This window comes from Thermobia domestica, chromosome 7 (assembly GCF_964235325.1).
Source record: "Thermobia domestica chromosome 7, izTheDome1.hap1.1, whole genome shotgun sequence".
Taxonomy (NCBI): Eukaryota; Metazoa; Arthropoda; class Insecta; order Zygentoma; family Lepismatidae; genus Thermobia; species Thermobia domestica.
Genome location: NC_137460.1, coordinates 40,986,125 through 41,003,619, shown reverse-complemented (window position 1 = coordinate 41,003,619; position 17,495 = coordinate 40,986,125). Strand labels below are relative to the sequence as shown.

General features: G+C 34.5%; 1 protein-coding gene across 1 annotated transcript in view; it reads left to right on the top strand.

Moving 5' to 3' along the window:
- twz (BTB/POZ domain-containing protein twz) overlaps positions 1 to 17,495 on the top strand; it is a 209,404-nt gene that overhangs the window by 128,009 nt on the left and 63,900 nt on the right. Inside the window, exon 2 of the mRNA XM_081764526.1 lies at positions 10,437 to 10,547. Within this exon, the coding sequence (XP_081620652.1) occupies positions 10,519 to 10,547 (29 nt within the window). The 5' untranslated portion in view covers positions 10,437 to 10,518. The remainder of the gene's footprint in view (positions 1 to 10,436; positions 10,548 to 17,495) is intronic.

Below are 17,495 nucleotides of genomic sequence, written 5' to 3'. Positions count from 1 at the left end.
GACATCGAATTTGGGACATTTGTACTGGTCATTTAAGCCAGCGGGAAAGATCATCCAGTCATGAGCAGAAAAGTTCCAAGGGACATGGGAGACCAGTTAAGAGAAATAATAATAATAATAATAATAATAATAATAATAATAATAATAATAATAATAATAATAATAAAACACGACTTACGTTTACATTCTATACGTATTCTTTCGGTGACGGAATGCCACGAAAATTTATACGAATCGTGTCCTTAAATTCAACCTAATACATTTTTGCAAACTGAACACAACTTTTTATGTCAATTTTACTTAGAAATAAAGTTAAAAAGAAACCAGTTGAGAATGCTCCAAGAGCGTTGCCAGGAAGAACTTAAAAAATAATTAATTTTTCTTATTTACTTCTACAGGCTTTATGTCAAATGTACTATGTACTTTATACTCATTAAACAATTCTTGTAATATATCTATCCATTTAATTTCCTTGAGTACTAATTTTTTTCACATGTTTTGTTTAAGTGTCCTGTTAAACGGTATGTTGTTTTGTTTAAGAGTTCTGCTAAACGGTATGTTGTTTTGTTTAAGAGTTCTACAGTATGTTGTTTTACGAAGACACATGCTCAAAATGGGAAAATTCGCAAAATATCGTTTGTCTATGACTTACGGGTTTCTTAAATTTCCTGAAATCCGAACTTTTTTTTGGGCCAATATCTGGGGAACGGTGGCCAGTTGGCCAGTGGCCACCGGTTACTATTTGGTACGAAAATGTTCACCATCCTCTTGAAATTGATCAACATCAATATCATCTCTGTATGACTTACCATTCCCGAGATATTGGCCAAAAAAGCTTCCGATTTCGAGAGTTTTAAAGAGCCATATCTCGGGAACCGTAAGTCATAGAGAGATGGTAGTGGCCAGTTCGCAAGAGCCCACCGGTTACTATTTGGTACCAAGATGTTCGCCATTATCTTAGTTATTGGTCAACACCAATATCATCTCTTGGTCAATATCCTAGGAACGGTAAGAGTGACGCGAAAAATTCCATCGCTTCTTTGAGATAATTTTTGATGCCGTATCGAATGGAGGGCTCAGAATTAAATCATCTACAGATCTACACCAATATTATGACTTACGGTTCCTGAGATATGGCTCCTTAAATCTCCCAAAATCGGAACTTTTTTTGGCCAATATCTCGAGAACGGTAAGGGTGATGCGAAAAATTCCATCACTTCTTTCAGATAGTTTTGCATGCTCTCTATCTTATGGAAGGGGGAACGGACAGAATGGCAGGAGGACAAAATGGCAGGGGACATAATGGCAGGAGGACAAAATGGCAGAGGACGAAATGGCAGGGGACAAAATGGCAGGCGGACGAAATGGCAGAGGACGAAATGGCAGGAGGACAGAATGGCAGGAAGTTAATTTGAATTGTCGGGTTTTAAACTATTTTATTTCTTGCTTGATAAATGAAGATTTCAACATAAATTTTCGATTTATTCATTATGCTCCAAAATTCGAACTGCTAATAATATTTCAATTCTAATTGACAGTCATCTACAAACACCTTACTATTGCAAGCTTTCTATTCATACCAGCAGTGTCTTAATGAAATAAATTAGTTTTAGTTGTTTTCTTTTTTATGTATATTATTTAAGATCTTTTCGGGTATTACTAGAAGGAAGCAGCTTTTATCTTTATTTCTTACTGTGATCCGTATATGCTCAAGTGAAGACAAACAGTTTCAAAAGTTATTGAAGTTATTTGCAAAACATTTTAAGTAACAAGCAAAAAAAAAAAAAAAAAAAAGGAAAATACATAATCCTCCATATTAACTTGCGAATAAACTAAACTCGGTATTGTACAAAGGATCAGATAGTTTCTGTGGCAAAGAAAACGAATTAAAATTGGTCGATTCGACTCGTTCCGAAGTTTTTGACGAGAGGATATGTAGGATGTGTACTCATTATTTTCTGGTGACTGTCTCTAGTATTTTTAAGTCTATAAAATATGCATAGGGGCAAATTCAAGGGAAGCTCGGGGCAAAAATCATCGGAGGAAACAAATTGTAGAGTACTCACAAGAAACACTAGAACTTTCGGTAAACATAGGATCTCCCGTTTTCAAAATATAGGATATCAATAATTGGGGAGCAGGAAAATTCGGTGTACGGAAAACTCGGTGTGGGGAATGTTAGGTGTAAAGAAAGATTCGTTGTAGTAGGCCGTAGGATTTATTAAAAACTCACCTTTGAGGATAAATGAGTGTATTAGTTTGAAGTTCAAATTTTGTGTACAACGTACTTTTACTGTCTACTCTCATTTTTACTGTTTACTGTCTACTTTATATTGCTTTATATTGAATTGTGTTCCTGAAATTATTTGAATTCTAGATTTCGACGGATTTTAACATTTTATGGCTCTTACATGACGAGAAATTGGTTTTTCGAAGTCCGTTCGTGTGATTTAGCGAAGCGACCATCGCTACCAATCGACATTTAATTTAAAACTTAAGTTCTTATGCTGTTTTGGAGGATGCCTCCTAGAATTTTCTACTTCCAAAAAAATGTAGGTTACTGGATGGGTAAAGTTGAAAATTGTAGATTTTTCAAAAATGCTCTGACGATTTTATGTCTATTTTATAAATAAATATTTAAATCTAAATTCTTCAAAAATGACATTGTTTGTTTATGTTACTCAAAAGTGTAAAAATAAATGCCTCAACTAAAGTATCTACGGCTGATTGGAGGAGAAGTCAATAAGGAGTCAATAGGGTTACAGTACTTGTTTACCTTAACTTAAGGCAAACAAACTAAAGTGTCTGATTGGAGGAGTTGTACACTATTATCTGATAAAACCATCCTGCTTTATATTGCTCTTTCCACTAAGACTTTTTTGATCAATATATTTTTGCATCTTACATATGTATATACATAGTGATTCTGTCAAAACTCACGGATTTCATTTGGCTCTAGAATTTCTAACTGAAGTCCGATTTTTATGCAGTTTACTGCAAATCATCAAGGAAGGATGGGAGATTTATGGGACTATGTTTACTGTTTTAAATTCATCCGGGGTAATATAGAGCAGGCCGCAAGAAAAACAGCAAATATTCGCCATTGTACGTTACAGTTCGAATGAGATATTGGATATTTGAAGCGAAATTGAAGAATACAAATTGTGTTAGTGGTAACACACATAAATCACATGTTGAATAGAGATTTCTTGGGTGACAGAGTCGGTAACTGACATCTTTCACAACATCCGCCAGCGAGGTCCGATCCTTCCCTGTCTTCCTCAGAAGCGATTCTGTTTCCTGCAATTTATTCACTAACAACCATATTATGTTTCTGTCTGGGGCAGAACGTGAGGCAAAGTGGTGCTTTTAGTTGTTAATATAACTATTCTCTGAACTTATAGTTGTAATTGTTTTATTTCTGACAAAAAGTATCAGATTCATTGTGTGATGAAAAGTAGTTTATAGTAATACCCCGCAAAAGACATGAAACAGATATTGGACTCAATGCAATAATAATAATAATAATAATAATAATAATAATAATAATAATAATAATAATAATAATAATAATAATAATAATAATAATAATAATAATAATAATAAATTTGCTTTTCTTGAAATAGGTAATAACATTTTATTCGTTACATTTTATGGTTTTCGTTTTCACAATATCGTAAGTGGTAATATTCAATATGTATTACACCGAATCTACCTTACACCTGAATTTCCCCACACCAAGTTTTCCGTACACCGTATTGTCTGTACACCGAATTTTCCCACACCGAGTTTTCTTACACCGAATTTTCCTACACCGAAATTTCCTACACCGAATTTTCCTAGACCCGATCAATTGTATATACGTCATATGATTAATTGTATATATGTCATATGCAATTTGATAATGTAATAGTATGAACACAAGAAAGAGCATTTATCAACGTTTAAAGATACGCAAGTCATTACACAATTTACTTCATTAATAAATATGATTTAAGTGTCATTATATCAATCTTTCGTGGACTCGTCGTAACCTGGAAGAATTCTGATAAATTCTACATGAAACCAAGACGGAAATGAGGACACATTTTGTACATAAATTTACAAAAGGAGACGAGACTTTTACAAACACTTACCTGACTTCTCATCTCGTCTCGAGGACAACGCTATAAGCAAGTTAGAAATCAAATATGCACGATCATGATTCCTTTAAGCTGCACTAAGCTGTAAATATACCCAATATCGGATTGGGGATGAAAGGGGAGCGATTAAAGTGGAATGCTTGATAATTTAAGGTCTCTCATAACTCCAGTGAAATTCAGGAAAAAATCTCTGAATTACGAAAAAAAGAAAACATACAAAATACATTTTCAGGGTAACTCTTACGGCCATTACGTTATTATAAGATTAACGCTACTTCTGAAACTGATTTGATTGAATATGTATTTGGATAACGAAACTACTTTCATAAGTTTTTCCAAGTATCAAGTTTGAAAAGAACAAAGTTTGTCTTCCACTGTTGTTATCTCGTTGCTCATAGATACCAGTGATGAAATAATTGATCGAAAATCACGCTGCCGCTTCTTACATCAATTCATGAAGAAAATTAGTTCCAATATTGAGTACCTAAGTTCAGTATTAACAAAAAAAAAAAAACAAAAAAAAAAAACTAGCCTCTTGCAACCATGCGTAGCACATTTTAATACTTACACTTGAAATAAAAATATGACTGGATAAAGACGATTGCCTTTGTCTTTGAATTTCATATGTGAATAACAATATAGGGCTTTTCAGATAGAGGAGGGGAGGGGCAGGTTTTATTAAACAAGATCGTACACCTGATATGTTTTAACTATAGACAACTTGTACTTGCAGGTTTAGCTCAGTCTTCTGAAGTCAAACGACATATACCATTAAGATGTTCAAGAGAATAACTTATCAGCATTATTACATACTACAGACACAAAGATACCACTAGGCTCTCAAGTTTCAAAATTATATTGTGTGTGAAAGCAGTTAGTAGATTTAATTCTTTGTCACATGGTAACTAAACCCTGAGAGAAATTCAGAGGGGGTCCACGGGAAAATTCTTTCGTCATAAATAAAAGTTGTACTACTTAGAATTATTATAAAACCAAGATATCAATTGGAAGATGGTTAAAAAGAAATACATTTAAGAAAAAAGTTGACATGGATAACTGATATTTACCCTCGTTTACGCTCTTGGTTCAATTTAGCTGTATTTATATGCTTTGGACATTTGAGGTAGGAATGAATAAATCGAGAACCGTTACCTACTAACAAACACAATAGGTAAAACCTAAAAATACGAGCCAAAGGAGTTATAATTTTTGCCAAATTAACTTCCTGCCATTTCGTCCGCTGCCATTTCGTCCTCCTGCCATTTCGTCCGCTGCCATTTTGTCCTCCTGACTTTATTTCCTGCCATTATGTCCCCTGCCATTTTGTCCTCCTGCCATTCTGTCCTAAATTCTATGGAAGGCTCAAAATTGAAAAATTCTCAAATAACAAACATATACACACACATATATACAGAGACTTGAGTAACGAACTCTTTTAAGTTCGTTAAAAAAAAATAAAAAAAAAATACGTTAAGTTAAAAGTCCTTTTTACAGCCGACACAAAAAATGTTAAACCGTATTCACTTCAATCTTTTTTCTTTCTTTCTTTCGGAAAGAAGGCTACATTCTGATGTCTTGGAGGCACTATCTGATAACATAATATGGATGATTACAGGATATTCTTTTCCAGGTTTCATTTAAAATAGTCTGTGATTATGATTTACAAAGGAAAGAAGATTGTGTGTGCTTGTTTTCTCGCGTTTGCAACAATCATTGTTCGAAAATTCTTCTTTAGTTCTCTGGGCAGTAAAAAGAAATAAAAATAATAAAAATAAAACAGGAAAATGTGCTCTTATCACTAATTTAACAAGAAGATACATCAACTCGTTTCTACTCTTCCTAAAGTGATATAGCTGATGGCGGCTTAAAAGTAACCGGAGAAGAGGATGCTGGAACGCTGGACTGAAACTGGAAGGTATCTCTCTCTCTCTGGATGCAACTTGCTAGACTCCAGCCACTCACTCTACTTCTTCACCTGGACTTGCTTCTCGTGCCCGCAGGGGGGCGGGGGGCATGCAAAGAGCGGGGAGTGAAGGGCAAAAAGATATTCTAGCATCAGAAGACAAGAAAGATCTGCAGCACCAAGTTTAACGTAAGCCCGCAGGCAAAAATCTACTTTCACTGCGTTGCCGCTTTAGAGCACACCCCGACACAATTAATGACAAATACAGCCGCTAATAATCCTAATTTCGTACGGGTATGTATACACTAGTCATGGAGTATGACGAAAAAAATATTATGAGAGAAAAAAAATGGCACAGTTGACGAAATGCAAATTGTCTTTGGGGGTAGCCCGAAGGCGTTATACAAGCGGCAACGCTGGAAAAAATTTAAAAAAAAAAATCTTTGGTCGAGTCTTGGAATGGGTGTTGTTGAATGCCCACACACACACGGGACGGAGGGGGAAGAATGTCGCAGCCCTGAGGCAGAACGAGAAATACTGCCCTGCCAGTTGCGGGGATGGACCGAAGGTTTTCCGAGATAAAAAGAAACGATGGCATCGGGTGCCAGATTTAGTTGCCACCCTGAGGATGGGTCAGCCCTCTCTCTTTGTGCTTCTCCATGATGAGAGATTTTTCTGAGAGGACCCCCCGACATGGATTATAAAGAAACAAGCTCTTGCCTTATTTTATTTTTCGGTTTAGAAAACAGAAAAAAAGAGATAGAAAAACCTGTGCGTTGTGCCCCCAGGCGGAAAACCTCTTGAGGGACGCGTCGCACATTTGACCTCGAGCTATCATTTGAGGCTTTGTGTTGTTCATACCTCTTTTGGTCATAGCTAGCTTGAGTCGCCCTGCCCTCAGGGCAATCGACTCACAGGATTTCGAGTTTGACCGCTTTTGTGCTTGCTGTTGGGTTTGCTGTAATGTGTGACAGACCGCACAGATCTTCAGCTGCTTTTTTTAAAATTTATTTTTCTCGTATTGGCCCCCTCCTCTCTTGTTTTCTTTGTTGGTAGCATCTCTGCATGTTCAAGACATTACTTAGTAGCTACCGAAATAGGAAAGGGCTTGTTATAAGAACTTCTGTCAATGCTGCACCCACTCCCACCATTTTTATTTTATTTTTTTAAAAATTGTTTGCTCTTTCTCAACCATATGGTTCCAGTCCAATCATGTTGTACCTGGTAAAGTTACCTTGATCAAGAACAGCTCAAATGTAGCCCACATGTTTAAATTAATGGCTACCAAAAGAGTTTACGAAAAGCTTCCACACGTTCCGTTCTTTCCTACACTTGATATGAAGTTAAACATTATTCTTAGATATCAGAAGAGTACAAGGGTAAAAAAGAAAGAAAAACAATGTATTTAAAAAAAAAAAAACTTTACTGCACAAATTAATTTGATTGTATTGATTTGTTTTACCTATTAGGTAGGTAAATGTAAAACTATACAATAATACGACTGTTTTGTGTTTTTATTTGTGCAGTATCAAATTACTGGGTTGATGCCATTTGACATCATAGTAATACAGTACACTGTAAAAAAAAAAAAAATCATTAATAAATTTATGAAAACAGTGGCAATCTGTTTGCCAAGCCTCTATGTATATCAGTTTTCACCTATAAAGTAAAATTACTAATATGAAATGGTGTAAAATTACATTTTCATTAATAAAAATATAATATTTTCTTATAAATTTACTGTAAATTTGTAAAAAAAAAAATGTTGTAATTTAATCTAAGGAAGTGTATACCAACTTACAAAATAAAGGTTAAATGATTTTACATTGATATTTGGTAATTTAAACTACATACATTTTTTCCAGTGCAGTAAAAACAAAGTTTGGTGACAATCCGTTTTTTAAAACTCTTTTTACCGTAAGTCTTTGAAATCTATTTTAGTTGAAAGAAAGAAAAAAAAAATAGATTCGCGACCTATTCAATGTTCTCCATGTGCTCACTGACACACTTGTTCAGACCTGTGCCACTTGGTGGAAACAGTGTAATTAAAAACGCTCTGTATTTATACTGTGTAGCATCAAAGAATGCACCATTCGCTAATGCATACAGTTATTAATTTGCTATGAAGCCAATTGGCATCTAAACGGAATTTAGGGTTGGGAAAATTAAATTACAAAAGCATTTAATTGCTTTCAATTTGAATTTAAACATGGCATCTGGTGGTGGCGAGATAATTAGATGATAATTAATAATAATAATTGTAGGTGTAATAATGATAATATACGTATTAATTGGATGCAGTGGCGGATCCAGAGGGGCAATCGCCCCCCCTTCCCCAGAAGAGGAAACTTTCTTATTTTATATATATAAATAAAACCCATCCCAAAGTTTGGACCTCTTAAAGGTAGTTAGTTCTAAGTAGCAGTATTCCAACCCGCCTCCCCCCCCAGAAGTCCGTCCTCATTGGATGTATTTGATTCAATACCAAAATACAGGATAGAACCGAGTAATCAATGTTAATCACATATTCTTAGTGAAATAGGGGTTTAAGTAGTCTTTGTTCCCAGGCTTAGAAATATTAGATCATTTTGTCACTTTTTTCGTTTGATTTTCTACAAGCTTTCGTAGAGATACGTATCATCGACGACCAATTTATTATTTTTCTTTGTCTTGTTATATATATTTTTCTCTCCCAAATATCTTGTTTCTTTCTTTTTTTCTTTTCCATCATGTTATTTTATTTTCTAAATTGTCTTTCTGAGACCTGTGGAGCCCTTTTCTAGTTTATTTTATTTTTGCTGTCAAAGTATCAAAAGAGCATCGTTGTTCATATTCTCCTGTCCTTCTTCCACGTCCACGCTGTTCCTCGCTGTCTCGTTATCTTTTTTCTTAATCTTTCTATTGTAAGACGACATTTTCTTTTTTTTTAGAGAACTCCCTACGAGTCCCCTATAAGGGGTCTCAGGATTTTGGAAAACAGTTCATGAAGGAATTCAAAATTGAAGTGAAGATGGATTCCAAGTATCTATATAGTTCCCTTGTGTGGCAAATTGTTATTGTGTTATCTGTATACCATAAAGAGTTATTTCTTTCCGGTTCCCGCCACTAGATTTAGCAGGCTTCAACTTGAACACTATGTGATGTTGCTCTCAATGTAGATCATACGAAATCTTTTCTCCTAAAATTAATTTTATGTTCATATGTTATTGTAGTAGTTTAATATTTAGGAAATCAGTAAACAAAATTAAAATAAAACACATGAAGTAATTTAAAAAAATATATGTATATCTACTATTCTTATATAGGGGTGGCTTTAGGATTTTAATTTTGGATAGGCTCGCTCCCTCGCTTATGGATACATATACACATTTCATTGATTAATGACAGTAGGAAATTACTTTTACAGTAGTGCTTGATGCTAGTTGTTAAATAATGATATAGCATTAAGAGTCTTCATCCCGGCGAAATTAAAATACCGCTAATTTTACAGTAATTATGTTATATCTTCAAATAGATAAAAGATAATCAAAATGTGGAACAAGAGCGCCCTAGACAATATTACTTTACATGAGAAACCGTTATCACGATTCACTTATCTGTTTTCGATTTCGAGCCATTTTGAAAATCGGCATTTATTTTCGCGTTTCTAAACAGCTGAAAACAGAAAGCTGTTAGGTGACTTGTGATAACGGTACCTCACGCAAAATAATATTGTCTAGGGCGCTCTTGTTCCATATTTCAATTATCTTTTATCTATTTGAAGATATCACATAATTTCTGTAAAATTAGCGGCATTTTAATTTCGACGGGATGAAGACTCTTAATATAAATAGTGAAAAATATATTTTTCAAAAAATTTGGGTAGACCCGTATCTATCCGCCCTACCCGTTGAAGGTATACGCTGACAACTGAGGAAGCTAGCATGTTAGATCATTGTCTCTAATAGGACTTGGAATATGCAACGCATTACTGATTGGCAGAGCAGACAGTTTTCAGTCAACTGGCAGCAAAACACAACTCTTGTGTAGATAATAGTTTCCGGTGGTAGGCTAATGATCGGTATGATTGCTAATTATAAGGGGGTGGAAAGTTAATGAAATATCATCTTTTTTTCTGGTTTCGCGAACACAATGCCCAGCAAATACACTTAATATTACACCTCGTTCTGAAACAACAACAAAATGATAATTTTAAAGTGCATATTTTGCAATAACAATATTATTTAAATTGTGTTTTTATTTATTTAAAAATCATAAAATATTTCATGAATATTATTGAGAAAAATATCATGCTTTCCACGGAGTTGGTTACATTATAATTAGTGGACTTGTTATAGGTTTAGAGAATAATAACGTATACTAAATTTTTTCCTTTTCTTTTTGTTTTTCAGTTCGAGCCGCACTAAAAGAGCTCTGGAAGATAATTATTGGCCCACAGGACGAAATAGCAGAGGGTCTGCCATTCTGGGCGTCATGAGTGACAAATTTCCTAAAAGTGAACCGTAAGTAGTTCTACATTAAAATTGAGAAGCAATTTGCGTAGTAAAATACATAATACATGGAAGATTATTTTATATTGTACCTCTAGTAGTATTTTATTACATTTTTTAGAATTTAGAATTTTATTTAACCTCAGTTGAAGTAAGGTACGTTTTTAAATACCCAGGTCATGTTTTGCTCATTAATAAGGAGTATAGTTACCAGTTTATATTCACTGTCTACTTCGGGACCTCATTTACCTCGAAAGTCTCACATATTTCTTGAGATTATCATGTAGTCTATAATTGATTTTTCATTTTATCTTGGTTCCTCCCTCGTGAATTTATGAATGCATTTATGTAGGTAGAACGTGTTTGATGTGGTGAGATCGTTTAGTAGGCAAAAAGCCAATAATCTCCTTCGGTTACTGTTTAATGTTTCTTCTCCTTGTGCTCCTATTATCCCATACCATTCCTCGGGTGTGTTACCAACTCTTGCATTCATGTCTTCTAGCAAAATAATGTTTGACTTTATATTTTCAATGCATATTTTTAAATCACGCTCGACTCTAGCCATAGCAGCTAAATACACTGTTCTGATTGGTTGAATTTATCCGCTTCTTGCCACGTAGCATATATATAGCAGCAATCAAAGGCTGACCCCTGTCGCTTCTCGTAGTTGAGCGTGCTAGCGTAACAGGCTAATAATCATTATCGCTTTTTTGGTGTGGGTTCAAACCCGGCCTAACAAAAGTTTTTTTTTATTTTTTTAAAATTTTCATAACACTTTTTCATTTATGAAAATAACCCAAAAAGTGATTTACTTTCGTTACGCGTGCAGTTTTGCTATACGAATCCATATTATAAGTAGTAGTAGTAGTAGAAGGAAGAGGAGGAACGGGTTAGAAGCCCCGCAGGGCACGTTTGGTTCCACCTTGACCCAATGCAACCAAACAGAAACGTGTATTTAGTTCCTATGGTTAGAGACAAGCGTGAAAAAATATGCATTTTCAATAGTTATTTGCAGTATTTCGTAGAACTTTTTGCTTTTTCTCGGCTGTATCATCTTCCCCCGGAGGGTTCTAGGAAGATTCGGTGTAGGAATATTTACTGTACAGTAAATTCGGTGTACGGAGAACTTGGTGTGGGGAAAGTTACGTGTAAGGTGGATTCGGAATAATACATATTGCATATTCCCGATTACGATGCAAACGAAAACACCATAAAATGCACCGAGTAAAATGTTACATATTTCAAACAAAGAAAATATATTTTTTGCATTGAGTTCGATATCTCTTACATGTCTTTTGTAGGGTTATTAATATAGCCATCACACAATTAATCTGACACTTTTTGTCAGAATGAAACAATCACAACTGTAAGTTCAAAGAATAATTGTAGATATATTGAAACAATTAAAAACACCTTCCATATAGTACGCCATAGAACATATACATGTGTAAGATGCAAAAAGATATTGATACAAAAATCTTAGTGGGTTGGGCAATATAAAGTGGAATGGTTTTATCAGATGATAGTTGTAGAACTAATATTGAGATAATAATAGGAACAAAAGGCTAAAATAGTAAATAAAAATACCAAGTTCAGTAAAATATGTACTGCGTCCTAAAAATAAAACACCTAGAATATACACTAAGGATAATATATACATAACAAATCCGAGATTTAGATTATTTGTCAAAATGACAAATTGTAGGCTACTCCTCTCAAATATTGAGCATTTTTAAAAGTGGTTGCAGGTGACTGTAATATGAAAGTGGTGCATTTGTATTTCTTCTTACTATTACGGGAGTGACCTAATGTAACCGTTCAATTTGGAAAGTCACTAATGCCTCCTCCCTTCGCAGGTCATCTAGCAATCTCCATATTGATGGATGGTTGTCATCAATGTAAGCTTTGAAACCCTGGTGCCAATCCTAAACAGCATTGTTTGTTTCTGGAAGTTGTCTGCTCATAGACAGAAACCTCCAATTTCACGTAGACACTTTAGTTGAGGCATTTATATTTTTACACCTTTGAGTAACATAATAAATAAAGAAACTATGTCGTTTATGAAGAATTTAGATTTACGGTAAATGTTTATTTATAAAATAGAAATAAAATGGTTAGAACTGTTTTCGAAAAATCTGCAATTTTCAACTTTACTCCTCCAGTAAGCTATATTTATTTCTGAAAGTAGAAAATTCTAGAGGATATCCTCTAAAACAGCATAAAAACTTAAGTTTCAAATTAAATGTCGGTTGATAGCGATGGTCACTTCGCTAAATCACAGGGATGGACATTGGAAAACTACTTTCTCGTCAGTTAAGGGTCATGAAATGTTAAAATCTGTCGAAATCTCGAATTCAGTTATTTCACGATCACATTAAAAAAAAATCTTATAGTACACAGTAAAAGTACGCTCCACACAAAGTTTGTACTTAAAACTTATACGTTCCTTTATTCTCAAAGTTAAGTTTCTAATGGATCCTACAGTCTACTACAACGAATCTTTCTTTACATCTAGCATTCCCCACACCGAGTTTTCCGTACACCAAAATTTCCATGCATCGAATTTTCTTACACCAAGTTTTCCTACACCGAATCTTCTGCTCCCCCTGGAGCATATCCAATTACCAGGGACACCCAAAGAAAATTTCCTAGGGGCCCATCTCCATGGTTTCCATATTACGTCTGGTATTTAATATACGTGGTTTGCTATATTACGTATACATTTACGTGAGCCAGAGGGTGGTCTCTTCCTGCCTCTCTTCGAACGCCCATGTGAATTACTAATATGAAGTTTGCATTTTGTTCTTCTATGCTTACATTAAATGTAGATAATCCACTGCATTAAGTGTAAAACTGAAACAATCATCCAATTTCTGTTGCCATTCTCTAAACGTACGAAAATGTTCAAGTTGTTGAATACCATATTTCGTTAGTTATTCATGAAGTAAAATTTACGTGTTATTTGATGAGATACAGAAACGAGCGGTAGAAGGTATGAAATCCTCTTAATATTGAAAAAAGAAAAAACTGAATGTTCACAAAAAAAAAGAAAAAGAAAGGGAAAAGTTTTAACTTATTTAATACAATCTAAAAGTTATTTTACAAAATTCACGTATAACTGCGGAATATAATAATAATAATAATAATAATAATAATAAGATTAATAATAATAATAGTTTTAGTACTGCTAATACAATAGTTGCTGTTGAAATTAACTTCATTCGTAACCACATGGTGGTAACATCTGCATTGGTGGAGTTGTCATTGCTTGCTAGCGACGAGTTGGTGATGGTGCTCAGAAGTTATGTAACATGCATGAGTACTAAAATAAAATGCATCTATATATTAATATGCTAGAAAAGTTAAGGGGGCGCGGTGGCTCAGTGGTAGATCGTTCACCTCTGGTGCATGGGGTCCGTGGTTCGATCCCAGCTCGCGCCAAGTGAACTTTGTGATGGATAAACACCATGTGCGTAGGTTTCCTCGGGATTCTCCTCTTTCCTCCCCACTTTCTTCATTCCACTATTTCTTTCATTTCTCATCATTACCATCTCCTTTGGCCTAGCCGGCATAACGCGGGACGTAAAACTTAAATATTTTATTTCATTTTATTTTTTGCAAGAAACGGTTATAGGTTTTGTGGCCAATCCTTTCGTCAATGAGATTTCGAAAACCACAAGTGCTAGAGACGTGCCGTTTTCGCTAGTCGATTCCAAATTTTGTGTAGATTTGTCAGTTTTGATTCAAAAATTAAAAAAAAAATAAACTTGCATTTATTTTTCTATTCCGTCATCATTTTAGGCGTCGTTTTAGCCCTATTAATCTAATATTGCAACTAGGTTGATACCCTTGTGAAAGGCAACCAGTAGAGGAGCTACGTATAGCGGGTTGATGGACCTTTCAGGCGCTTTGCTTTAATCTGAATGGCAAAACCTATTCAAGCTGGCAACTTCGAAGCCTTGTAGACCCACAATGAGGCGTATTCGAATATGGAGTTATAAGAAAATAAAAATGCATTTGGTATCATCTATTACTTACCCAAGTTTGCCACAAACTTCCCCAACATTCTATATATTAAAATACTACATTTATATGTTTGTCTATAGCAATTCACTTCCTTTGAGAGTCTTCCTGTCCTTTACTTGTGTTCGTAAAGGACTTGCACAGATATAGTGAGAAATTGGGAAGGAGATACAGTGAAACCTCCGAATAACGGACACCAATGGGACATGAATTTTTGTCCGTTACAGAGAGGTTACAGAAATTTCATTTCTCACAACGGTTATTGTATGTAGTAATATACAGTAAATGCATTGTGTATGAACGTAAGTACGCAAAATTCAATACGTATTTGAATTACTCGGAGGGATGAAGGAGAAATTCATTTCTGTTAAATAATAGACTATTATTGCTGGGGGATGTGTTAATATATTCGTATACTGCAAAAGATAATGCGTGTATGGTAATTTTCTTAAGTAGGCCCTACATGTCATCACTCTCTAAAAAAAATCCATTAATTCACATACCGCGTATACTAAAAGTAAAAATAGCATAATAAGAGCATAGAATGGAACTATTTTGAATCTTTCCAACATTAAACTTCTCGGCAGTTACTTGTGGGAAAAGAATTTTCTGTCTACTGTAATATATCGCAGAACCGAGAATAATTTCTGTCCGTTATGAAGAGGTTATTGAAACGTTTGAAAAAAAAAAGACTGTCCGCGTCCGTATCTGAGAGTGTCTGAAAAAGGGAGAGTTTTGTTCCGTAAGAGAACGTATATTTTTACCGGGCCAAAAAAGTTGTCCGTATTATAGAGGTGTCTATTAAAGGAGATTTCACTGTATTAGAACTGTGCGTTGTGTGAATAAGGCAGGTTCAGCTAGTAATTCCCGAAAATCATTTAGGAGCAGAAGTTCTAAAAATTATCTAGACGTACTACAAGTCCTAAACTGCAGAAAAACCAAAATTTAGGACTTATGCTTATATTTTTTAGGACATTTGAACATAATCCGCCCTTTTCAGACAATGAATGGTAAAATAACCGGTTTCTATACAAGGAAAAATCCATTCATATTTTATCAGCTTCCGATCCATTTTTTCCTTCGTTCCTTCCAAATAATATCTTACTTTTTTTAATGAATAGTAGCGGAAGCCCATGAACCATACAAAAGAAGAAAAACAATATTTTTATGTATCACGAATGAGAAAGAAAGAGAAAGAGCGAGAAGAAGATTTTGCACTCTAATTATCGTCTTGCGATCACTAATTACTTTACATAAGTGCTGCTCCCGTAAAATGGACCTGCTCCATTCAGCGCAAAACTGATGGGATATATATATACTACGCATAAGTTAAGTCAAAGCATGGCAAGTAGTTAAGTAAATGATTGTTATAGTTAGGTAGGTAAGGTTCGGAAAAGGTGAATCACAAAATTAAGACAGGTGAGTGAGAGATTTATAGCAGCTATCACGTTCCAAGACGAGAAGCAGGAAGACTAATTCATACCTTTCTCTTTTATACGCTTTAATAAAAGAAAATGATGCATCCAGCACGTTTCACTAGGATTTTTTCTTATACTGTTTTTGTTTTCGTTTCTTCACACTCACACTATATGGCTAAACCACGCCCTTTTATTGCTATCAAAGCATAAAATCATGTTATATTCTTCATTCAAAATTAAAAAAAAGAAGAAGAAGAAAAGAAAAACTTTTAGCTAACTTGGGTTTACAATTTTCGCGCGCTTTTCGTTCTTTTCTTTCTAAAAAAAAAAAAAAAAAAAACATTTATTTTCCAGTAAATTACTTCAACTTCACTGTTCCTCTTTCCACTTTTTCTTTTTTTCTCTAGTATTATCATTTATTTTAATGTTCTCACTTGTTTTCTTACACATATCACACAAATTACATACCCATTAAGGGAATCTTTCTTCTCAAGTGGTTCGAACACGCAATGACCTACCCTTTTACAAGATGACCTTTAAAAAAAACAAAGAAAAAGAAAGAAAGAAAAATAAATAGATACGTAAACGTGTTTCTGAAGTATAGAAGGCACGCGAGACATGAAATATATTCGTTTCTGCTGGCATTTTACTGTTCTTTTGTATTTTTGGTGTCAGAATATTAAAAGAAGAAAGGCAAGAAAAAAGATGGAAATTAGTAGTAGTAGTAGCCAGTGGCGTAGGCAGAAATATTCTTGGGAAGTATATATTGTTTTGATTGTTTTTTTAATGCAAAAATATACTCCTTGCTTATTGTGAGAACGTGATCTCGGATTCGATTTCCGATTAGAGCATTAAAATGTTAATACACCACGGTGGTTTGGATTCCAATTTAAAACTTGTAGGACTATACGTCCAATAGCCTCAGTGCTGAATAGGAGCGTTAAACTTTAATAAACAAGGCTTTCTTCTTTTGGGTGTACCTTGAACAGCTGAAAATTATTGCCATCGTTCTAACCTTTAATTCTGTCATCATCGTCATCATCACAGATATTCTGCCATTATTGGCAGACCACTTGCCATGCTTCCATGGTTCACAGTCTTCCACTGAATAAAGTAGCAATATATATATATATATATATATATATATATATAAATTTATGTGAATCAAGTTTTTCGTTCATTGAAGATGGCCCCTCAAAATTTTCTTGGGCCCTTTGTTGGCCCCCCTGAAAAGAATTTTAGCTACGCTACTGCACCAAAACGATAATAGCACAAAAATAATTGACGTATTTGCTCGTTAACCGGACTAAGCTGTTTACTAGTGACGCCATATTGACGAATATAAAGATACCCGAACATTTCTGCGTTTTATAGATCTATATCGACGCGTTGATTTGGACTCTTGGAAGTTGGGGATGTTCTAGAACTTTATCTCTTTTACTTTCGTGTTATAGAGCCATGTATTACACTGGTATGAAACTCAGCCCTTTTTGTTTCAATTTGGTACTATTTTTCAGCC